Below are 23,734 nucleotides of genomic sequence, written 5' to 3'. Positions count from 1 at the left end.
GAGCTTTGTTTGGCTCAAAAACAGATCTGTTCCTAGCTTTAATCGGGTACATGGTTCCGCTCTAGTCGCTACTAATCAGGCGCCGATCCAAGTTCTCCCATCCACCCACAGAAAGTCATTCGAACTCTGATCAGCTCTTTCTAGTATCATCCAATCCATTCAGTACGTTCTCACAGTTCGGCCAGTCAGTCCTCAGATCATCCTAATATCGATCTTCGGAACACGGTCGCTACACTTAGCCTACCACATGATCTGAGGAGTCTTAGACTACCATATTGATCATTTTTCAAAGTCCGAAGAGACATGGTCTACCATTTTGACTTTTACTTATTTCAAGGTCCGAGGAGACTTAGTCTGCCATTTTTGACCTTTATTTATTTTTATTCACGAAGGCAACGCCTACCACGTGTTTCTCTGATCGTGAAGGCATAGCCTACCATAACGATCAGTCGGGGAAGACAACGCTTATCATCCCAAAAATAAACGGAGAAGGCCTAGCCTCTCACTCCGGAACAATAATAAAATTTAAATAAATTAAGTATATTGAAACACATAAATTTAAACATTACCTCGACTGGTTTAAGAATTTTCGGATTGATAAACCTCAGTTGGTCAGAACTTCGTGCTGATAACGTGTTGTGAATTTGATGAGATAAAGAAATATTTATGTATATTTATAAGTGTTTATATATTAGTATATTATTCTTTATGTGTTTGGAAAGTAACGAAAGAAATGTGAGATAATGAGCATACATGGCTTTGATCTCTTGCTCTTATTACTATCACTTACAACAACAAATGAACTCCTATTGATAAGAGTAGTAAGTCGGTAAAGTACACCGACTTAAGAAGAAAACAAATATTTATATAGTAAGCTAATGGATAATCTCAATCCAAAATCAACCTTATCTTTTTGGATCATTATCTTTAACTGGAACTATTTTCGGCAATAAACAAATTTATGATCTGATTCCAATAATAATCTGATAATTGTAATTCAACCCATAGTTTCTAAACTATTAGCGCTGGGATTTTTATCCGAGATCCGAGATTCGATCCAAAAATCCGGATATCCGGAGACCGAATCCGAATTCGAATAGGAAAATATTAGATCCGTCAAAGTCGGATCTGGATATCTTGATTTCTTAGTCCGGATATCCGGATCCGTAAGTTTTATTAATAACTATTTTAAAAATAATAATATCTATATATAAAAACTAATTTTATTTAATATATTTTCATTTTTATAATAGTATATAAATTTTATAATATTATGCATAGAAATAATTTAAAAGATTATATATTTTTTATTTTTAAATTATTGTTAATATTTTACATATATTAATATTATTATTTTATTTATTCCAAATCCGGATCCAGATATCCGTCGGATATTACAATTTTTAGAAAAATATCCGATATCCGGATATCCGAAAACCCTAGATCTGAATAAAGATAGTAAAATTATGGATCCGCCTGATGAGTATCGGATGTGGATACTTTAAAATTTCCCCATACCCGATCCGTCCCGGACTAGTTTCTATTGTCCCCCCCCGCGAAGTTTAACATTTGTGGCCTGTCTGCTGAGTTCAAGAGATTAACCACAGCGACATTTCAACCGTTTAATTCCTTCGCAGATGCTGAAGGTGATTGAGAATCATCTCGAGAAATTCGATTGATCGATGAATCCTAGAAGGTTAGATCCAAGCTCCATTGTTTTTTTTTTTAATTCAATTTTGGAAATAGAAATGATCCGGCCAGTCTTGTGATTATATATGTTTTCACGAGCGTGTAATTCGTAGGTTAGGGTTCATCGGGCGAATCTGAAGAAGCAGATTATCTTAGTAGGACTGTTTCTCTGTATAGATCACACTCCCAATTTCATCTAGTTTCTAATTCGCTTCTTAAATTTCAAAATCTTGATCTGTAGAAGAAGAGATAAGAAGAAGAGCACAAATAGCGTCTACGTTTAATACTTGCTACTAATGACTCATGGTGTTTGCATAAAGCTTTGAATTTTCGAGTAATCCGAGTGGAAGATGGTAACTGTTTCCTTACCTGAGGTCTGATGTTGTGCAGGGAGCCTCGGGGTGGAAGAAGTGCGCTCTTTGATGGCATTGAAGAGGGAGGAATCAGAGCTGCTTCTTCTTCTTCTTACACCTCTCATGAGATCAATGAGCATGAGAACGAGCGTGCCTTGGAAGGTTTGCAAGACAGGGTCATTCTCTTGAAACGAGTAAGCCTGATTGATTCTTCTGCCAATGTTCAAAACTTTTGTTGCTGCTGTGTGAATGAAACTTGCGAGCATAAAAGATCACTTCAACCACAAAGCTTTGGGACAGAAAAAATCTGTAGATGGAACAAAGCATGATAAACTTAGTAGCGACATACTATTGCAATACATTTGAGACAAGGCCCCATAGTTGTAGTATAGAAACCACCCTATCATAGGTTTCTGTCTGTGTGAATGAAATTTGTGAGCATTAATATCACATCAAGCAGGAACGATGAACAAAGCTTTTTAGATGGAATAAAACATGATAAATGTAATGGTAACATACTATTTCAATAGAAAGCTTTTAAAAACTGTATGACTTTGTCATAGCTGTAATGGTTACTTGCATTTAAATAGATAGCCTTTTTCTCAAAAAAAACATCTGAGACAAAGTCCCCATAGCTGTAGCTTCACATTCCTCATTTAACATTGTTACATGTAGTTGAAATCTATATGATTCTGATTTGTGTCTTTTTAATGAACAGCTTTCCGGTGATATAAATGAAGAGGTAGATGCTCATAACCGCATGCTTGACAGAATGGTATTTCCCAACCTTTTCTTCTAACTTTTTCTTTCACGTTTTGGCTCAGAGAGATGCCGTTGTTACTGAGCATTCTGCAAGGTTTTGTAATATGTTGTAGGGTAATGATATGGATTCGTCAAGGGGGATTCTCTCAGGAACCATGGACCGGTTTAAAACAGTAAATCTCTCCTTTAGCTTCACTATGTGTTGCAAATGTGAATTGTAGAGCCTCTAAGCTGTTGAATTGAATCATTGCAGGTGTTTGAAACAAAGTCAAGCCGAAGAATGCTGACACTCGTGGCATCGTTTGTGGGTTTATTTCTAGTCATTTACTATCTTACTCGTTAGAATGGCAAACCGAAGTATTCTGAACATCCATCCATTGATCTTATGATATTTTCATAATCTATGTTGCCTCCTGCATGTGTAATGAAATGATATACCGCCTCAGTGTTATAGTATAATCCAGTGCATCTTATTATATTTTCATGTAATAGATTTTATACTGTTTTTTACTGCATTGTGTAATAGCTACGCTAAAAAAATTGTAGCAACGAGGCAAGGCAATGTACTAAAACGAGCAGGAAATATGACAAAAAAGAATTGCGAATTGGCAGTAAAATGCTTAGCCGAAATGAGCAGGAAAAATGAAAAAATCATTGCACCAGCCGGGAATCGAACCCGGGTCTGTACCGTGGCAGGGTACTATTCTACCACTAGACCACTGGTGCTTATTAAACATGGTAATTAGATTCACATATGACCATAACACAGTCTGACCATAATTTCATTCATGGACTCACAGGGATTTGTGGAACTCATAGATAGCATTGAAGAGAAAGAAAATGAACAATAGAAATAAGTAGCGGTTGCCAAACAAAAAAGAAGAAAAAAAGTAGCAATTGTATTAGCTGAAGAACAAACATAGCTGTTGTATGCATTTAAACACAGAACCTGACATATCTTGACGACTCTACACAGTTATTGCAGCATCTAATCATGAAAAAACTACAGTTGGAGTTTGAACTACTTGTAAACACTAAACAATTTCCATCTGACACAACAATGAAGAGATCAAATAGGTGCTTCATCATCAAAAGTAATCTTCAAAGCCCCTTTCCTTATCATTCTCTGTTCCTGCAATATTATTGTTCTACACGATGAGAAGGATGATTCCATGAACAAATGTATATCTTGCGCAAAATGTTTATTATATTAAGGTGGATTTGGAGGCTAGTGTAACCATAAAAAACGGATTAAACATCTATACTCCTAGATGAAGAAACTAACCAAGTGTTTTGACTTGGAAAAATTATCCATTTTGTTAACTACTCTGTAATGTACCTATTTCGTTTCGTCGACAAATATGGGATTAGAGTGCTATTACCACTGACCTTTGGCTTCTGTGGTTGATAGATCTTGAACAATGACTTGAAGATTTGAATTATCTGCAGAAGAAGTAGATGGAGCCGGAAAAGTGAAATCAGAATCACTTGATGAAGCTTCAGAGTTCTCAGAGCTGTCAGCAAGATCATCACGTACAACTGGCACTGAAGCCATCGTTGAAGACATAGATGGAGATCTTAAGATGGACTTCAGTTGCGAGAATTGGTCGGACATAGAATATAACAACCTGGAATACACTAAACAAGACTTAGCATCAGGAAATGTACACCTTAAACCATATATTAAGTTTTTCACTAAGACAGTCAACTATTTATTTTAATGGAAGTTATAATCTAAGACTATCTCTGGTTGTTGTTAAATTACTAATCAATAATACCTGTTCAAAGAGTCCTGTAGTTGGTAAACTCTTCTTTCTGTTTCTTCTAATCTTTTGCGTCTTCTCTCACCAAGTTCTCTGGCTTCAGCACATTTTCTTTCGGAAATGTCAGCTCTTTGTTTCTCAACTACCAACAAGGCCTGGAGAGTACAATAAATAGAACAGCATGATAATCTGGAGATAACTAGAATGCCATGTCTAGAAGCTGTTTCAAAATGTTAGGAACATTACCTTCAACATCTCAACTTCGGCAGTGAGGGACTCAACTTCTGTATCACGAATAGGATTCGTTATGTGGCTTACAACAGAAAAGTTGTTGTAAGGTTTCTCTGATTCGAGAACAATGGACTTTTCAGTTCCATCTTCTGTTAGGATGGAATGTTTTGTCTGTCTTTCATGTTCTATCTCTTCATCACCACTTTGCTCTGAAGGCATTACAAATGACTTATCGAGTCCACTATCTGCTCGGATGAAGATTTTTGGATATTGTTCGTCTCCAGTCTCCGCATCATCACTTGGCTCTGAATGCAGTACACAGGACATATCAACTGCCTCTTCCACTTGATTGGAAAGTTCCACCTCTCTTTCATGTTCTGTCTCTTTCTTTTTGTCAGCCTACACCCGTGATATTATATCAATTCAAGCCAAATACTTCTTCCTTTAATGAGAAGAACCATGTTCTATTCATCTCTATAGATACTGCATAGATCTAGAATACCTGATTTGACTGTCCCAACTGTTTTCTGGCAATTCTTCCTCTGAGTCTATTTTGATAAACCAAAGAAGCTTTTTTCAGTTTCTTGTAGTCAGATATAGCACTGTAACCACGCCAGTACGCCTGCAAGTTTCTTAGAGTTATTAAGTCATTTCTGTTTCTTGAGATACAATGGTTCCATAAGAACTTCTTAAGAATGGAGACAGAGTAATGAGGAAAGGACCTGGATCACAGTTGCTGCCTTAGACTTCAACTTAAAACGGAATTCGTGGCGTGCAACCATTGTCCGGACTCCACTTTGCAAGGTGACTGCCGAAGATTTGGTCTGTCCATACTCTTTCTTTGCTACCTGTCTGCGTAAGTTTTTCTGTATTTTGATGGCAGCTTCCTCCCTTCTCATGTGCTTGCATATGTTTCCTGCAATATTTCCTAAAATACGAAAGAGAGACTGTATCAGCACTACTAATTTCCTGGGCATATCCGTGAAAACATAACGTAAAAAGAAAAGGCTAAATGAAACCATCACGGGATAACTCACTTCTCCAATTAGCCTGTATTTGAACTGAAGCCCTCCGCATGAGAACATATCGTTCTCTTGTTAGACGGGTTCTAACTTGTCCTTGAATCATCCTCGCTGCTTCGCCGAGCACTCTCGTTCTGTGTGCATCTAGCTCAGCCATCTGACCAGCTCTCAGGAAAACTTTACTTTTTCCAATCTGCAAATTAGATATCATATCAACACGCTATCTGAGAAACTCAAATTTCATAGTATACTGAAAGTTCGTGATGAATTCAACTCCTGCAAAACTGCGATTCCTTCTACATTTAGTGAGATTCCTAGGAACCTTACCTGGTAACCTGTTAGCCCCTTTTTCTCCAAAATCCACTTGCATGCAACATCTGCTTCGTACCTGCTTACAATTTAAGGTAAGGAAACTGGGATAACAAACTCCAGGAGCAATAAGGCAGACAAGAGCAGAAGAAAGGTCAAGCTTGATGGGTAGAACTGATACATACTCTCCTTTCAGAATCTCCGGTGCAAGAATGATAAATCGATTTAAGAATTCGATGAAAGTCCTATTTGTTGGATATCCAGCGCATTTCACTCTGATGGCTTCAAGAACACCCTGCATAAGACAATATCATATACCACCTCAAGACATCAACAAAACAAGTTAATATGAACAATTAAAATGAAACACTGACCCCAGAGCGTAACTGATGCAAGACATTGGCATTGTCAAACACCGTTGGCTGCAACAAATTGTTTGGCTTCACACATCTGATGTAGTGCGGTTCCGTATAGTTTAGTGTCTCCATCAGCTGTTGCAATTGTAGCTGTACCAATTACTTGAACATGTCAGCCCATACAGATGATGAGTGTGGCATCAAAAGTTCAATGTGTGGCCCAATCATCCACTCCTACTTATTAGTTAAACAAGTCTCAATGGATTTGCAGGAAAGTCACCTTGAAACGAGCGCCAATGGAGGAAAACTTAGATTTGCTACTCTCTTTAGGAAGAGGAGGAAAAAGGCCTGACACAAAAGAACATTTGGAAGCATTTAACATGTCTTGATGCTCGGCAACAACATAGTCTTTGTTTTTGTCTAAAAATTGATCGGACTGGTATCGTACCTGCAAAAAATAACATGGTAAAGACACCTTAAATATCATAATAATTATCTACTTTTAATTCTGAAAGCAGCAGAGTGTGAAATGCAGCTTACATCCCCTGCATAATGAACTAATGTAAAATCTGATCGCGTCAATTTTGGTTTTATGAAGCGCTTATGATCCCTGAATGTTTGATACAGCTTCTCAGAAAATGTTTCAGGAGTTGATTTGGGTAGCATGCTGCACAGATAATAAACGTTAATTTATAACGCATAATTATAGTGGTTGGAGACGAAACACTAAAGTATAGTTGCAGACAGAGAAAATTTTACTATACCATGCTTCATCTAGAAGAGCAATAATACCACCGGGCTTCTGCAAAAAAAAAGACCCGCTACTTCAGGTTTTTCAAGTCAGAACAAGGCATAGTGATTTAAAACACGTGAGCATATATGAACACAGATAGAAGACCTTTTCAATAAGATCCACGACTTCTTGATTATCAACAAACTCCACGTAGCTCCAATCTATTTCTTCTTTCTCATACTCACCTTGTTCCATTTTGAATACATGCTGTACAATATTAGTGAGTTTAGATTAACATAGCCAGAGCAAATCCAGTAGCCATAACCTATAACTGGCCTTATACCTGGTTGAAATGCTGTTGCAGCTTTTCATTCGTGTAATTAATACAGAATTGTTCAAAACTGCACGGACAATATAAACAAGTCAGTGAACAACTGAAGTAGAGGTTAGAATATTAGGTGATGTACAGATATCTCTTTAAGTCCTGGAAACTTATACAAAGACATCATTTCCTAAGATCACAGTTCTGGAGGAAGTAACGTGCTTTTATCATATCTCAGCTCACAGTAAATGAATTGAAAATTCATCTATCAGATTCGAGGATATATGGTGTATTTTGACAATTAAGATAATCACCCCTGTAGAGTGAGCCATGTATACTCTCGGCTATCACCTGTTGGCTTTAAAGCTCTCAAAACCATAAATGTCAAGGACTCCGATCAAGCGCCTAGAGTTAGAATCTTGGCCGATAGAGATATTTATTTTGTTCACCAACCTGGAAAATCATAATAAGTACTGACTTAGCAGATGTCACCTCAGTAGCATGTGAAACGAAAAATAATAGATATTTAAACATTGACAAAGAAAATTACCAATCAAAGAGTCTAGAGTATATTGTCTTTGCTAAACCATCCCTACTAACGGCAGCGCCAAGAGGATCAAGACTTCTTTTGATAACTTCTTCTGGGGTCACCATAATACGCTTACACAAAGCATCTTCTAAGGAATGGGAATCACACCTAAAATAAACAAGCTGTAGTTACGTGCAGGACAAGAATCAGAATTTAGTTGGAGAAGTAGAAGAGTCATATAATACATGAGCAATTCTGACGTCATCTGGAGATGAAACTTTGACTGTTCATCTTTTAGAGATGATGAATCAGCATCCTCTCCTTTGCAAAATTCAATATTTCCAAGATGGAGAATGGCAGCCACAACTCTGAAAATTGCATCCTGAAGAGACAAAAGAAGATAAGTTCGTTCCTGTGTAGCAATCAACAGGTGATAGGTAAATTGCAAACCTGTTCTTGTTCACTTATTCCAACTACATCCATAGCTTTTCTAGTAGCAAGATACTCCTCTGCATCATTTACACCATCAAGTTCGAAGCAGCTAGATTGGTTAAGATAGCGAAATGACTTAGGATCCCCCAATTTAAATCTCTCAACATCCTGCAAAATTTGGTATCATTTATCACTTCAAAGATTCATCCGATTATAGGTAAGGCCAACTTAGATAGCTTACCTCTGGAGGTGCAGCACACAGGAGGTAAAAGCAGTGATAGTTACGTTCAGGATCTGAAACTTGGCAAACACGAGACCTCTCCAGGAGGTAGGTTCTGATGGCTGCCCCAGATATTCGACCAATGTCATCAAATTGAATCTCCACAAACTTCCCAAAACGACTGAACCAAGAAAAGGCATTAACATCCACTAACAGCAGGTAAAAGAGCGAGGAGGACAAGCAAAGTGGACGAAGGAGAAAATGGAGGCACTCAATAATAAAAGCTTTAACTTTACCTGGAATTGTTGTTCTTAACAGTCTTCGCATTTCCAAATGCCTCGAGAACTGGATTTGACTGTAGCATGATCCAATTGGCATAAAGAATTAGATCCAGAACCAAGAGAACAGACCCAAGTGGTATCACATAATGAGAAATGTCCAATCTAAGGATGTCAATGCAGGGATATATCTCAAGACTGTATAATCAAGAAAGCCGAGCAAACAAAAATGTATTTTTTTCTAAAGCAGGTAAAGGGGAAAAAGTCTTCCACATGGCCTAAAAATTTCTTCGATGTAGGCAGCAAGGTAAAAAGCTCATCCTCCAAGTGTAGGAGACTGTAATCTTTAATAAATCCATCACAACTTACTTCTAAAACTTGGTTTTCAACAGTCCTTCCTTCACCTGCAGTATGCCCTCCAAAGTATGCAAGATAACGCATGAGCACCTTAGTCGTTTCTGTCTTTCCAGACCCACTTTCACCACTAACCAATATACATTTGTTCCTGCCCTCATTGATCATTTCCCTGTTGCAAATTTTCTTAAACTAATAAATAAAAAACTTCTGACAAAAGAAAATAATGACAGAAATGAACACGTAAAGACTCATACTCACCTATATGCAATGCCACCAATTGCAAAAACATGAGGACTCAACTCTTTGAACGAGGCTTCCTTGTACTTTTCCATAACCTCAGCATCATAAAGATGGGGGAGTCCTTGAAAGGGATTGACAGCAATAAGAATGTTTCCTGTATAAGTCTGTCATGATGTCAAGATATTATAACAGACTCGCCTATTACTGCGTTTTTTGCAAGGAACAGGATGAAAATATTTGGTTTGCAACCAGAAATGAAATATTTTCTTACATAAATTTCATTGAGCCCATATCTGGTAGCCAAGTTCTCGAGCACTGCAGGCTCATGCAGATAAGATAATCGTGTCATGTCCTCCACTCCCTCTGAAGGAGCTTCATCGTCTTTTATATAGAGTTTTGATAAATTAGCTATAACCTGAAACAGTAAAAGTAATCAGAAATGTGAAAAGCAAAACAGCACCAGCAAGATCCAGAAATGGCATTAAAATGAACTAAAGCATAGAATTGTGTGTGAAGATCCGGTTAGTGGTTTTTGTAGACTAAAAGCAATACCAGCACTTTGAGCATATTTGTAAAAAAACAAATAATATAACAAGAAACAAAGAAGAAAACCATTTTAAAGAATGTATTCATGAAGATAGATGTTCAGTGCATCACATCCTTTTCTTCAAATCTCCAGAAAAGAAACTAAGATTTACAAAGCAGAGTAATGTTCTCTCATGCAAAACAACTTTCCTTGAAGATCACTAAGTGATGAATACTAAACAACTAGAAGCTATATAAGCTGCAAGAGAAGTGCATTACGTCCATTGTCTTTAAGTCTCCAGAAAAAGAAACTAAGATTTACAAGGCAGAGTAATATTTGCCACTACAACCCCATGACCATTTCTTTAACACGATAAAGGGCTGCATAAAAACTATCCTTGAAGATCAGCGAGTGATGAAACTAAGAAATAATAAAAAGAAAGTGTTTTTTTTTTTGTACCTCTCGGTCATCATTGGTTTTAACAGTAGCTTGGTGAGCCTTAATATCAACAACAACTCCATGAATCCATGCCACTTCTGGGTCTTCCACCCATACATGAGAATCCACCATTATGTTTTCAGCCATCCCGTATGAACCCTATCATTCCATTAAGCCCCACAAGCTATCACTATCAGCGGATGCCAAAGCACATATACAAAGATCATCTTGTGTTCACATAAAAGCTCTTCCACAATTAACAGCAAAGGGTCGAAAACCATTCTCGCATTGTATCTAAGGGAAGCTAAAAGCCCATGAGAAGAGTACCTGTAGATATAGCTCCCTCTTGAGCAATTTCGATCAACGGAGCTATTAGACGAATGATCGATTGTTCTTCTGGATTCACACGCAAAGTTTGAAAAACAAATGAATATTTTGTTTTTCTCTTTCTGGTGGCGTATGATAGATTTCTGAAGAGAGAGTGTGATACAGAAAGTCCCCTTCGATTTCGCCATTCCTGTGGACGCCATTGTCTTCGTCTCTCTCTTCTCTCTTCTCTCTTCTCTCTTCTCTCTTCTCTTTCCCTCCCAATTTAGCGGAAGAGACTTTCACTTGCAAAAACATCAGCATCCTCGTCACCTTACTGACCCGGAATTTGACCCGACCCGCCAAGAATACCCGAACCAGGATTCGAATCTGGGAAATATATATACTTTCCGAGAAACTTAAAAAGAAAAAGACAAAAATAGCAATAAATCAAGTTTATGTTCTCAAACTACCACTCAAGGTCAAAAGTCACAAAAATAGCACTTAATGTTTTATCAAAAGTCACAAACTTAAGGTTTAGAGTTAAAGGGTGTGGTTTAGGATTTAGGGTTTAGGGTTTAGGGTTTAGAGTTTAGGGTTTAGGATTTAGATTATAGGGTTTAGGGTTTAGGGTTTAGGGTTTAGAGTTTAGGGTTTAGGGTTTAAAGTTTAGGGTTTAGGGTTTAGAGTTTAGGGTTTAGAGTTTAGGGTTTAAGGTTTATGTTTTAGGGTTTAGGGTTTAGAGTTGAGAAATGAGGTTTTGGGGATAAGATTTCAAATTTTGAAAAATAAAAAAATTAAAATTTTCAAAGGATAAACTTAGAAAGGTGCTATTTTGGTCATTTTAGTTTTTGAGTGCTATTTTTGTGATATAAACTTAGAAATGTGCTATTTTGGAGATTTGCCCAAACTTAAATCCAAAATTTATTGCCGGGCAAGTTCTCTGATTGTGGTGGTTTTGTCTGCCGATTTTCAAATACTAATCAAGGTCTTAAAACAAAACTTACGGTTCAATACGTGATTTACAAAAAGCATAAGGGTTCAATTTGCAATTTACTAAATCTAATCTAGAGAAGGGGTACAATAGTAATTTACCCAATTCAATCCATTTACATGTCCTCTCTCTCCCCCTCCAATCGACGATTTTCTTCTCCTCTTTCGTCACCGCAACTCTCGCCATCGGAGACTTGTCTCCTCCCCTCTTCATCCAACGGTGTTTCTCGATAAAATTTCGTCTTTACTCATCTCCGAGCTCGAATACGCCATGACCATTTTTTCAGTTCAGTCCACTATCTTCATCCGAGCTTCCGTCGCTCTTCTCTCCAGCAACGGACTCAAACGCTTTTCTTCCGCTTCATCATTTTCCTCCAACCCTCTATACCCTCCACCTCTCCCCAAAACGAAGAAGCGCTGCTTCCCAATCGTCTCCGACGTTGATATCGGCGGCGTCACAATCGGTAGAAACGGTTCGTGCTTCTGATTTACATATTGAATTTGACTTTGTGGAAGCTCGTTAGCTTGAATGTTTAACCTTTTTTTGCAGATGATGATCCTACAAACAATGTACCAGACTACATCGTCTCTAAGCTTGGAATGCAGCTACACAGAAGGGACAAGCATCCTATTGGGATCATAAAAAGAATGCTATCTACGACTACTTCGAGTCCAATTACGCTAAAAAGTGTTGGGGGTGGATTTACATCCTCCCTTAAGGCCCATTAGACAATAAACTAGGCTCATTTTACTATGAAGCTCTAACTTCTTCCTTGTATAAATAGAGATACACTTCTCTTTATTAAGGGATCTTATCTTCTTCCATTTTACACATTGAATACTTCTTACAAATAGTTTATGAATTCTTAGATTTAATTTACACTTGTAATCATACATATAATACAATCTTTGATCAATAAACTCTTTTTGACGTTCATTCTCCATTTGATTTCGATGTTGATTTCTCTTAAGCCTCAAAAATCTAAGAAATCTATTTATTAAATCTTCATTGTATGAATCCGACAAACACACCATTTTCGGTTCAAACAGTTGGCGCTAGAAGGAGGGGGCCAAAGAGAACTATTTTCAAAGGAAATCAAACCTGGAAGAACCCTAGAGATCTACCACAAAAAAAAAAAAAAAAAATGAAGTATTAATGTCGTTTGTTTCTTCACGAATATACACGGCTTTGAGCAAGAGAGATAGACCACAAGAGGGGAAAGTTCGAAACTTTCTTCAATCTCGATCCGCCGGTGAAGTTAGCTCCGAGTCACGATCAGACAGAGCTCGTCCACATAAGGCCGAAAGTCTCGGTCTTTGTCGGAGAGAGAGCTGCGACTTTGACAAGTTCAACGGATAGGCTGCGAAGGAGAGAAGAGATGGACCAGGTTGAAGCTTTCATGAGAAAGCTTTGCTTTTGGTATATCTCATCGACGCGTCACTGACGGAGAGAGAATCCTCGTCTTCCTCGTCATACTCAGCAAGCTCCAAGCCTGACCTCACAAAACGACAGCTCCATACTCCGTATACCCAATAATGAACCGGATCTTCGGGCCCTCTATCTTCCCAGGAAGCAAGAAACTGGTCTCTCCTCTCCCTGGAACCAAAATCTATCGATCTCAGACATGAAGTCCGCTCTGCTCTGCCTCTACACCTTTGATCTTATCATGAAGCTTCTGGGACCACTTGTGACTTTATCTTGGTGAGAAGCTTCAGCATCCTCCAAAGAAGAGACAGAGCGAGAGAGAGCTGACAAGAGCTTACAAACAACACCACATCAACTCGCTAGCGGTTTGACAGAGCTTCTCTGCCCGACGATGAGTTCACCATGACCAAAGGAGTTGTAAAGTTTCGAACTTGAGTTTGTTTTAATCATCATCGAGAGCTCCTCAGCTCCTCCGGTTCCAGTCAAGTCTTCCCAAGTCTGCAACGATGTTTGGATCAAGACTCTGATGGTTCTCGTTTCCGTCTATATGTCTTGTTTCTTCATCAATATACGGAGAGAAGAAGAAAAGAGTGACCTTGAGTCAATCAACTCGTCACCAATTCAACGAACAGAGACAGCCCTGAGATAAGAAGAGTTCAATCATCTCGACATCTCAAGACAATCATCCCGCCAAGACCCTCGGAAAAGATGTGGAATTAGGCAAGCCACGTTCTCGTCTAGCTTCTCTTCACCTCGCCACACCGATCTCGATCCGTGACCAGCACCAGACACGATTGGATAAAGTCATCAACTTTGGTGATAGCGAGCAAACGTACTCGATTCCAGCGTAATCTCGCCACAAGATGTTCTGAATCAATGATGAAACCCCATCACACCTCCATTGAAAGCTCTTGCTTCTCTTTGCCGACTTGTTTTGTGACACGCAGAGCTCACCACCATCTCAGCTGAGACAAGAGCGATCCATTGAGATCATCTCTTTGGAGACACGCCGTGCGAAGTGTTTGAGGTCGAACTGAAGCGTGACGAGGAGCAGCTTCATTTGTTGTGTTACTGATCTCAGATTCAACAACAAAAACATATGATGAAGGCATACAAGTCGTATCTCAGCGATAGGATCATGACTCAACCACGGTTCATACGGTTGCCTACAAGAGACTGAAGAAGAAAGGAGTTCGAGCTCATTGTCTCTTCTCGGCAAGCACGCTCTTAAGTTATGTTTTGTTATGTTTTGTCATATGTCAGCAGAAACATTAGTAGTGGTACATCTCGACCATATCGGATTCTATCCCGGAAGAACTCAGGCCTCATATCAGTCTTGGCTCTGATCTTGATTCTCGATTCTTTGTCAATCACAAGCTTATGATTTGGCCACACTTCACACCATCATGTCATTGGGGCTTAGTCACCTCGTCAAGTACTTGATCGGCATTCTCTGCAAGTGGAGATAAGAAGAGTTCGATTCATTATCTCTTTCTCGGCAACCATTCCATCTTCTCCACGACAAAGATAATTCCTTTAATTACATGCACATGCTTTCGTGACTTTTAAATAACACATATTTGTCACCGCATACATTATAACTGTGGTTTAAATCATTAAACAACTCTAAGTTGCTTATCCTCTTATAAGTTTGATCGCTTGCTTATTGATTATGCCAAAGTTGATTATGTCTTTGGGTTTACATTGATCTAATCATGATTATGTCTTTCGCGACCAGTGATCGTTGGGCCAAAGAGAATCAACAAGCGCTCGCCACCATCATGTCGTCACGCTTCGAAAGACAGCTACGAGCTTGTCGGAAGCAATACAAACAGCACAAGCCGGCACATTTCTCAACATCATCATAGCCTGACGAACACACAAGTCAACAACTTGCTTGGCACACACGATCTCAACACGAGACTTCGGGTCAGCAATAGTTCGGTAAACGTGTATTTTAGGCACAAGTTTAAATTGAACTTGCTTTTTATTAGGCACGAGTTTGCGGTCGACTCGCTTATTGTTAGACACGAGTTTACAAAAACTCGTTTTTGGCTAGGCATGAGTTTACAGAAGCTCTCCTTCTACTAGGCACGAGTTCTCCGTAAACTCGCCTCTGTCTTAGCATGAGTCAAGTAAACTCGTCTTTCGCTAAGCACGAGTTTAAAGCAAACTCGATTTTTATTAGGCACAAGTTCGAAATAAACTCGCTTAAACCGTCATAGGCATGAATGTGTCTAGTTCATTGTCTAATAAACCTTATTCGTAAACTTCGCAGAGATCGATTCCATATTTCTCAACGAACTTGGGGGGACTTACTGTTGGGGGTGGATTTACATCCTCCCCCAAGGCCCATTAGACAATAAACTAGGCTCATTTTTCTATGAAGCCCTAAGCTTCTTCCTTGTATAAACAGAGATACACTTCTCTTTATCAAGAGATCTTCTCTTCTTCCATTTTGCACATTGAACATTTCTTACAAAGAGTTTATGAATTCTTAGATTTAATTTACATGTACTAAAATCTTTGATCAATAAATTCTTTTTGATGTTTGTTTTCCATTTGATTTCGATGTTGATTTCTCTTAAGCCTCAAGAATCTAAGAAATCTATTTCTTAAATTCTTCATTGTATGAATTCGACAAACACACCATTTTCGGTTCAAACAAAAGTTTGAGACTTTCGAAGACCTTTCACCCATTGTTACCACCAAGCAAGTAAGTGTACTTCCCCCTTACTCAAAGCTTGCATCTTTAACTGGAACCATCATCATGCGTGTATCTCTCTTTTGGTGTCAGAACTTTGATGATGTGCAAGTCCCTGCTGATCATGTAAACAGGAGCCTTAACGACACGTACTATGTAGATTCCTGAACTGTTTTGAGATGTCATACAAGTGCTCACCAAGCCGAGCTGTTGAGGAAAGGTCATAGACGTTTCCTTGTTACTTGAGATATTTACCGTAGAGATTCTATCGATTCTACTCATTATCCGGTTTTCCATCAGGTGTTCTATTCTCTAGATCCCAGTGTGTTTTTATTTGACTTTGGCTGTTTTGGTCGACATCCTCTGTTTCTTGTATTATATGTTTATATATTTTTGTTCTTAAAATATAATACAGTTGGAAGGCTTTTGTGTCTTTTCTCCCGAGGACTGGAACGGGTCTGGTAAGGATTCCACGTTATACGCTGCTGAGGATTTAAAGAAATGTCGAGAGGGGTTGGCACGTCACTTGTTTGGTGAACTAAGATTTATTCAACAGAAGTAATCTTCAATTATGCATAATCTTGTTTGGCTCCAGAAAAAAAAATATTTTTTGTTGGTTTATGTGTAAAATCTCAAGTTATTAATATAATCCAATAAATGACAAAAAAATGTTTTTCTTTTGAAGAGAATGGTTTCCTTGTGTTCAACCGAAATAGTTCTAATCTACATACCATTGACTAGATAGATGTCAACGGAGTACAAACCAAAATTGTACCCAACAAGAGACTCCAGGGTACCTTACCGTTTGTGAAAAGTCAGTCAACATTGCATAGCATGAAGGTGAGTGGTGAGTATTGTATTGTTTTTATTTTTTGGTAATCAGTATTGTATTGTTTAACTTGGAAATGAGTGAGCATGGATAAGAGAGACGACTAAGTGGATTCTCAGGGGGGGGAAATACAGATTAGGAAGAAACTACAATCCTACATGAATCACCAGAGTAGTAGAAACGCGAGGTACTTTCTTCGAATTTTAGTTGAAGTAGTTAGTTTTTTATATATTATTTGTGCTAGGAGTTGTTGTTTTTGTAGTGAGCTCTTGTTGATGCAGGCTTAATACTGGCAATGTGGTGAGACCTTCAACTCTATCTATCAAGAGTGTTAGAGGATGGTTGGAGAAAATGTTCTGGAAGATGACACGTATTGTAAACTGGTGGAAGACTGTCCTTTTCGTTTGCGTGCTTGCTTTAGCAGTTGATCCTTTGTTTTTCTTTATCCCTGTGATTGATTCTCATAAGTTCTGCTTCACTTTGGACAAGAAGCTTGGTGTAGCTGTTTGTGTCCTTCGTACTCTTATTGACGTATTCTATGTGATTCACATCATTTTTCATTTTATAACTGAACTCGTTGCTCCTCGTTCTCGAGCGTCATTAATAGGCGAGTTAGTTGTGCATTCTAAGGTTATAAGGAAAAGACTTTTCTTCTTCTACTTCAGTGTTGACATTGTCTCTGTTCTTCCCATTCCCCAGGTGTGTTTGTGTTTGTGTTCTCTTCCTTATGACATCACTAGCTCTAGTCTTCAACAACATCAGACTGACTGATTAAAGATCTTGCAGGTGATGGTTCTTACTCTCCTTTCAAGAAAGCAAAAGACGTCACTGGTGTCCAAGGAGATACTAAAATGGGTTATGTTTTGTCAATCTTTACCGAGAAGCATCCGTATCTATCCGATTTTCAGAGAAGTGACAAGAGCTTCTGGTACAGTAGCTCAAACGAAGTGGGTTGGAGCTGCTTTAAACCTTTTCTTTTACTTGTTGCCGACTCATGTAAGCATCAAGAGCTTGTTTCTCTCTTATTCACACTGCATTTGCTTTGTTATAACCATATATGATCGATGGATGGCCAGGTGATTGGGGCTTTCTGGTACTTGAGTGCAATTGAAAAGAAAGAGACATGTTGGCGTGAAGCGTGTGCAAAGATAACCGAATGTGACCTAACAAATCTCTTATGTGCACGAGGTGCTGGTGGAGACAACAGTGGTTTCCTAAACACTTCATGCCCATTAATTGACCCTGAGCAAATCACAAATTCCACAGTTTTTAACTTTGGCATCTACACTGATGCATTGAAATCTGGGGTGGTAGAGACGAGGGATTTTCCAAGGAAGCTCTTGTACTGCTTTTGGTGGGGACTGCGAAATCTTAGGTTTGTTACATATAAACTATCATAGCTTCAATCATTATTTTTTAAGTTTCACGGTTACAACAAGATTTTCTTGAACGATTACAGTGCCTTGGGCCAAAACCTAGAGACAAGCAACTCTGCAGGGGAGGTCTTTTTTGCTATCATCATTTGTGTCTCTGGTGTACTCTTGTGTGCTGTGCTAATTGGAAATGTTCAGGTAATAAACTCACACCTCATCATTATAGATTTTGATCTTGTACATCTGATTCTTTTGGTGGTGATCACAGAAGTACTTGCAATCAACTAGTATAAGAGTAGATGAATGGGAGGCGAAGAAAAGAGACACAGAACAATGGATGTCTTCTGAGGACCTACCAGACTATCTAAAGGAACGCATTAGGAAATGGGAATATGATGAATGGGAAAAAAACAGTGGCACCAAAAGGGAAGCTCATCTTCCTAGTCTTCCAAAAGACCTAAGGGTCGAAGCCAAACGCATTATATACTTGTATTCATTGGAGAATGTAAGCATATTGCGAAATCACTTCGTGTATCTCTCGTTGTTTCACATAGTTTTTTAACATGTAGCTTTTCGAGTTTTCAGGTTCCTTGGATCTCCTTCATTGATGATGATTGGCTACTAAATGAAATGTACGATCGGGTGAAGCCTGTGTTCTACTGGGAAAAAAGCCACATATTGGGAATAGGTGACCCGGTTAAGGAAATGCTTATTGTAATGAGAGGCGAACTGGAAAGCGTGCCAGAATATTGTGAAACATCTAGATACAGCAATTTACAAATTCGACTCATGAAAGGTGATGTATGGGGAAAACTTCTCTTTTGGGCTCTTGATCCCCATACTTCTCCTAGCCTTCCCATCTCAAACAGAAACGTAATGACTCTTACCTATGTTAGCGGCTTCACTCTCTCGGCTGATGATCTCAAGTTTCTAGCCTACCATTTGAGACGCTATCATAGCGTCAAACTCCAACACATCAAACACATTTTCAGGCAAGGCTTCAAACCCTAACTTTTTTAAAAGAAATACCAAAATAAGTGAACCAGAGGACTCAGTTTCCCTTCTTGGTAATGTTGCCATACAATTTGCAGATGCCATTCAAAGTCTTGGCGATCATGGGCAGCATTCTACATACAGGCAGCATGGAAAGCACATTGCCGAAGGAAGGCTTCTAAGATATTACAAGACACACAACGCAATCTGGGAGCAACACTTTATGCGTCGAGGTTTGTCTCTAAGACTTTGCGATATCGACAGGATGATTCAGCGGAATTTCCCAGCTTTCCAGAGATGTTACCTGACAAACCAGCCGATCCCGAGTTCTCAAAGAAGGAAGCATAGCGTATCATTGAATAAAATGGCGTACTTCATCACGAAGACGAATCAACGCTCTTTATTGCTCCTATAAACTTAAAACTGGTCAACCCAAACATGCTTTTCGCTTCTCTATTAATTGTTTTCGCTTACTATGTGTCTGTAATTTAGTAAGAAACAAAACTTGCCAGCAAACTACGAAATGTAATCTATCGTTTGTCAGAAACAAAATTGCGTAGTTTTGTTTTGAGGATTTTTCTTTGTACGCATTGAAAGATCAAAATCTCAACAATGAATTCTTCCTAATGTGTAACCTCTAATCCATTTCTCTCGATCTCCTTCTTTATATGCTACTAGTATTATCCCCCCGCTAAGCACCTATCAATTTTAATGTCTTCTTGACTATTAAAATAAATTATTATTTTATTTATATATTTTCTTAGCCTAGGTAAACATTAATACATAAACTTAGAAGTACTGAAACAATTTCTACGATGTAGTTTTGAAAAATATATACAACATACATGTTTTTGAAAGCTTGTTTCTATAAACATAAGATATATGCTAGCACATAAAAGTAAATATTATAATACTGCTTTAAAATAAGATATAATTTTGCATTTTAATTATTTTCTTTATAAAATTCCAAAGTTCAATTTAATCAAAAATAAACATTAGTTTAGTTAAATATTCTGGATTTAGATAAAATGGTGACGTAATATTAGAAGTGTTGTATTCAAATTACATATTTAGAAGGGTTAAAACAATTATTATTATTATTTTTTATGAACATAGATAATAATTTTATAGAAAAATTAAATATAGTTAAATTTACTACATCTAATCCATTCAGTTTTATCTATATTTGTTTTTTTAAATAAGTCTTTAACAATATACTTATAAACATATTTATTTAAACATAATATTAGTAGGAAAAAAAATTATGAAAACATTAAATTTTTATTGAAAGTATATATTGAATAGTTTAATATCTTAGATGCAGGACAAAGATAAAAGGCCAAGTAAAAAATACATTTCTGGATATTTTGTTTGAACTTGCATTTTTAGATTCTACTCCATCGTTTTCCTTTTCCTCTGCAGTCATCAACAACCTGGAACTTCAATGATAAGAAAGAAAACATGTATAAAATAGTCAACTTGTATATAATAGATTCATAAACAGATTTGAAAAAATAGTTGAATATGTTTATTTTTTTTACCGAAAATAGTTGAATATGTTCTGTTATAAAACAAAAAGAAAAGATCTGTAAATAATAAATTTGTATATAGTAAATTAAGACATACTTACTGTTACCTAAATGCTGACAAAATTTTGAATTTTCTTTTTCTTCTTCCTAATTTGAAAGAATTAAGTTTTCGAAATAGGAGAATACTTAAGTACCATCTTCAACCTCTCAACCTGAATCATGTAGAAAGAATTAGAGAGCACTAAAATTGTTAAACTGAGAAGGAAACAAATAAATATGAATATGGGCAAGACATTTGTATAGATTTGTTTGCTACACTCGAGCACAAAATGAAAAATGAAGAAGAAAGATGAAAAACAAAAGATATAATGATATACCATGGATTTCACCCACTTTCAGTCATGATATATAAGTGTTTTAAGATATAATTATTATGTTTTGGAGTCTTTTTAGAGTATTTACAGGTTCAGGTACGCTCTGGAGAAATATTGTGATTTTGGAGTTTTTTGAAGCCTTTTGAGTGCAGGACTGCACAGATGCATCGGATGTCTAGCTACGGATGGAGACCTTCCCATCGTCAGCTGGAGCTCATATTTTGACACAATATAGATATTTGAGTTAGCTTTCCAATACCACCAGTTTGAGGTCAATCAGCATCCTATAACAGAAGTTATGCTCGTTTTACTGAAGAGTGGTCAGTTTGCCTCGCGAGAGGAAGCTGTCGAGAATATAAACGCGTGTCGATCGATGCAGCACTGTGCTTATCGATCGACAGGGATCACAGAATGTGGTCCGAGCATGTTTAAAGACCGACTGAAGCCTAGAAGTAACCCCAAGTTACCAGAATACCCTTGGACGACTGGAGACCCTATTTATGTTATTTCTAAGCCATTGTTGACGGCTACGCTTTATTTTACATCTTTATTTCATTGTTCTTAGTTAGGAGAGAAGAGAGGAACTCCTATCAGAGTCCTCTTGGAACTCCATTGGTTTTGGTTTTATTTATATTTATGGTCTTCATCTATTCATCTATGATTTCTGTGACAACTATTATGCATGAGTAGATCCACCTGCTAGGTTTAGGAATTTCTAGGGTTCTGAATGAACTTCTCATTTATATGATTGTTAGGATATTATAGATCTCTACACCAGGGTAGCTTGTAATACTAGGATCTGAAATAGTTAGAAAAGCACGAGAGTGTGACTGATTGTTTGTTCCTAGAACCATAGGACAATTGAGATGCACGAGAGTGCAATCAATTAACGGAACCCGAGCCCTGCTGTACTAGATACCTAGGCGCATACGAAAGTTGGTCTAGGAATCTAGTTGAACATAATCGATCAGATCGATAACGCTTACCTAAGGCAGCATCGATCGACACTTATACCATAGCACCGATCGACGCTTGTACCGTAGTATCGATCGACGCCCAAACCATAGCATCGATCGATGCTCGATCAGTGTTGACATGCGAATGCTGAAACACTGAACTTAGTCAATATATTAGACTCACATCGAGAGCTGGTTGTCTTTTATATTAGATATTGAGTTCTAGAATCAATTCTTAGGGTAATTTGAGTGATATCAGATAACTTTTGAATTATGGAGTAATGTAATAATCTTATAAATAATAGAATATAGGACGTAAAAACTAAATGGTGATCATGGAGGTGTTGTAAGAATAACGGACGGCGAGGTGAAATAAAAAAAAAATTGATTTTATCTAGTGACTATGTAAATTGACACGTAACTGTGAAACATGTTTCTTGCATCTTTATTTTCTATTTTTTTCTTGTGTTTTTATTATTTTAAACTATTTTTATTTATTTTATTTTAATGATGTTCATCTTTGATAGTGTAATTAAAATTATTTACCATTGCCACAGATTGGGTTTTGCCTTTTGATGTTGTTGTTGAATTCTTCGTTTTTCTTATATCTTTTTGGATTGGGAATCTTCTTTTTTTTTTCTTTGAACACCATGGATTGGGAATCTTCATTCTTCGAGCTTATAATGTTGGTTACGTTAAACGTCTGGCAGTTAACGTAACGTAAAACTTGCGAACAGAACTTTTACAGTAATGGATATTTCGTCTTTGTGATTAGGAAGTTATAAAAAGTTAGTAATTTGAAACTTTTAACTTCCCTCTTATGCTAAACAAAAATTATGAAACGTGTTTTGCTTTTGCTATTTTTTTCTTTTCAATTGTTTTTATTTATTTATTGTTTTGTAAAATTTTCCACATGTCATTATTTGATTAGTTAGGCGACTTGCGCTTTAATATATAAGGGATACGAGTGGAAACACTAAATGCACTAATTTATGCACAGAATAAGCGGTCGATCAAAACAGAACCACTTATGCTTAATTATAGCATTAGGCAATATCACATCTTACGGATGGAAGATAGAAACCAAAGTTTATAAAAAAATGTGATAAAGCCTGAAAAACTTGAGAACTTAAAGAACCATTACAGAGAGAAACTTAGGGAGAAGTTTTTATGAAATTATTTTGATGATATTTACACATTTTTATAGGCGAAGATAAGACGCTGACATAAGCGCTTACCTAAGCGATGACATCATCGCTTACATCATGCTTACATAAGCTTACAGCGATTACATCATCACTTACATCATTATTCATCATTTTAAACACACTTATTTTTTATTTTATTTTATGATATTTTACATAATGAAACACAGATAATGGCATGCTAAATGATCCATCGCGAACTCGATGATGTGCTTGTCGCAACAACCATAGTGATCGTCTGGACATATGTAGTCTTCTTCTGGATCTTCGTTTTGCGTATTTTCATTGACTTCAATGTTGAAAATTTTCCCGATTTCATCAATATTCATCGAATCATCTGGGAGCTGCGAGTCTTGGAAGTATTCTGGCGGGCATTCTTGGGACTAAGGTTCTTGCTTTACTATCTTCGAGACTTTTGGAACGACTGGTGGTTGTGTTTGCTTTTCCATGAAAAACTGAAGATCTTCGTTGAGGCTCATCTGGTAA

The 23,734-nt window shown here is 37.4% G+C and overlaps 3 protein-coding genes and 1 non-coding gene across 6 annotated transcripts; 2 read left to right on the top strand and 2 right to left on the bottom strand.

Moving 5' to 3' along the window:
- The first annotated feature begins 1,446 nt into the window (after positions 1-1,446).
- On the top strand, positions 1,447-3,314 carry LOC111206757 (bet1-like SNARE 1-1). The gene is made up of 5 exons (XM_022704077.2): positions 1,447-1,696; positions 2,080-2,236; positions 2,761-2,817; positions 2,918-2,977; positions 3,058-3,314. Exons 1-5 carry the CDS (start codon positions 1,683-1,685, stop codon positions 3,145-3,147), a joined length of 378 nt encoding a protein of 125 aa, XP_022559798.1. The 5' UTR covers positions 1,447-1,682; the 3' UTR covers positions 3,148-3,314.
- A 145-nt stretch (positions 3,315-3,459) lies between these two features.
- On the bottom strand, positions 3,460-3,530 carry TRNAG-GCC. The gene has a single exon. It is a non-coding gene; the product is annotated as a tRNA-Gly (tRNA).
- Positions 3,531-3,684: 154 nt separating this feature from the next.
- LOC111207023 (myosin-16) lies at positions 3,685-11,319 on the bottom strand. Of its 3 annotated transcripts, none has more exons than XR_007325117.1 (26): positions 10,888-11,319; positions 10,582-10,719; positions 9,868-10,011; positions 9,615-9,760; positions 9,369-9,525; positions 9,018-9,076; positions 8,743-8,902; positions 8,520-8,669; positions 8,315-8,451; positions 8,091-8,237; positions 7,892-7,993; positions 7,562-7,619; positions 7,384-7,485; positions 7,250-7,287; positions 7,026-7,152; positions 6,766-6,933; positions 6,504-6,635; positions 6,315-6,424; positions 6,148-6,208; positions 5,836-6,013; positions 5,521-5,726; positions 5,301-5,420; positions 4,814-5,197; positions 4,583-4,722; positions 4,194-4,442; positions 3,685-3,936 (listed from the first exon to the last, which is right to left on the bottom strand). XR_007325117.1 is itself a non-coding variant. In XM_022704590.2 (26 exons), the coding sequence occupies exons 2-26, from the start codon at positions 10,705-10,707 to the stop codon at positions 3,893-3,895; spliced, it is 3,435 nt and encodes a 1,144-aa protein (XP_022560311.1). In that variant the 5' UTR covers positions 10,708-10,719; positions 10,888-11,318; the 3' UTR covers positions 3,685-3,892. The 3 variants fall into 3 exon arrangements, 2 of the variants coding, with proteins under 2 accessions (XP_022560311.1, XP_048616850.1); XM_022704590.2 differs by having other exon boundaries at positions 4,194-4,432; positions 10,888-11,318; XM_048760893.1 differs by lacking the exon at positions 10,888-11,319 and having other exon boundaries at positions 4,194-4,432; positions 9,615-9,750; positions 10,582-10,601.
- Positions 11,320-16,940: 5,621 nt separating this feature from the next.
- Positions 16,941-21,843, top strand: LOC111198535 (probable cyclic nucleotide-gated ion channel 12). The gene is made up of 8 exons (XM_022704074.2): positions 16,941-17,005; positions 17,100-17,517; positions 17,605-17,814; positions 17,895-18,193; positions 18,278-18,389; positions 18,460-18,696; positions 18,777-19,183; positions 19,283-21,843. Exons 1-8 carry the CDS (start codon positions 16,977-16,979, stop codon positions 19,530-19,532), a joined length of 1,962 nt encoding a protein of 653 aa, XP_022559795.1. The 5' UTR covers positions 16,941-16,976; the 3' UTR covers positions 19,533-21,843.
- Positions 21,844-23,734: the final 1,891 nt, after the last annotated feature.

The sequence above is a fragment of the Brassica napus genome, chromosome C6, assembly GCF_020379485.1.
Source record: "Brassica napus cultivar Da-Ae chromosome C6, Da-Ae, whole genome shotgun sequence".
In the NCBI taxonomy this organism is placed as follows: Eukaryota; Viridiplantae; Streptophyta; class Magnoliopsida; order Brassicales; family Brassicaceae; genus Brassica; species Brassica napus.
This window is presented reverse-complemented; position numbering and strand designations above follow the sequence as displayed.

Coding starts and splice junctions, on each gene's coding strand:
- LOC111206757 (XM_022704077.2), top strand. Junction 2,237..2,760: donor GGGTCATTCTCTTGAAACGA/GTAAGCCTGATT, acceptor TTTAATGAACAG/CTTTCCGGTGATATAAATGA. Junction 2,818..2,917: donor ACCGCATGCTTGACAGAATG/GTATTTCCCAAC, acceptor AATATGTTGTAG/GGTAATGATATGGATTCGTC.
- LOC111207023 (XM_022704590.2), bottom strand. CDS start 10,707: ATGGCTGAAAACATAATGGTGGATTCTCATGTATGGGTGGAAGACCCA. Junction 10,012..10,581: donor AAACCAATGATGACCGAGAG/GTACAAAAAAAA, acceptor TTACTGTTTCAG/GTTATAGCTAATTTATCAAA. Junction 3,937..4,193: donor ATCAACCACAGAAGCCAAAG/GTCAGTGGTAAT, acceptor ATAATATTGCAG/GAACAGAGAATGATAAGGAA.
- LOC111198535 (XM_022704074.2), top strand. CDS start 16,977: ATGAATCACCAGAGTAGTAGAAACGCGAG. Junction 17,006..17,099: donor CAGAGTAGTAGAAACGCGAG/GTACTTTCTTCG, acceptor TTGTTGATGCAG/GCTTAATACTGGCAATGTGG. Junction 18,697..18,776: donor ACTTGTATTCATTGGAGAAT/GTAAGCATATTG, acceptor TCGAGTTTTCAG/GTTCCTTGGATCTCCTTCAT.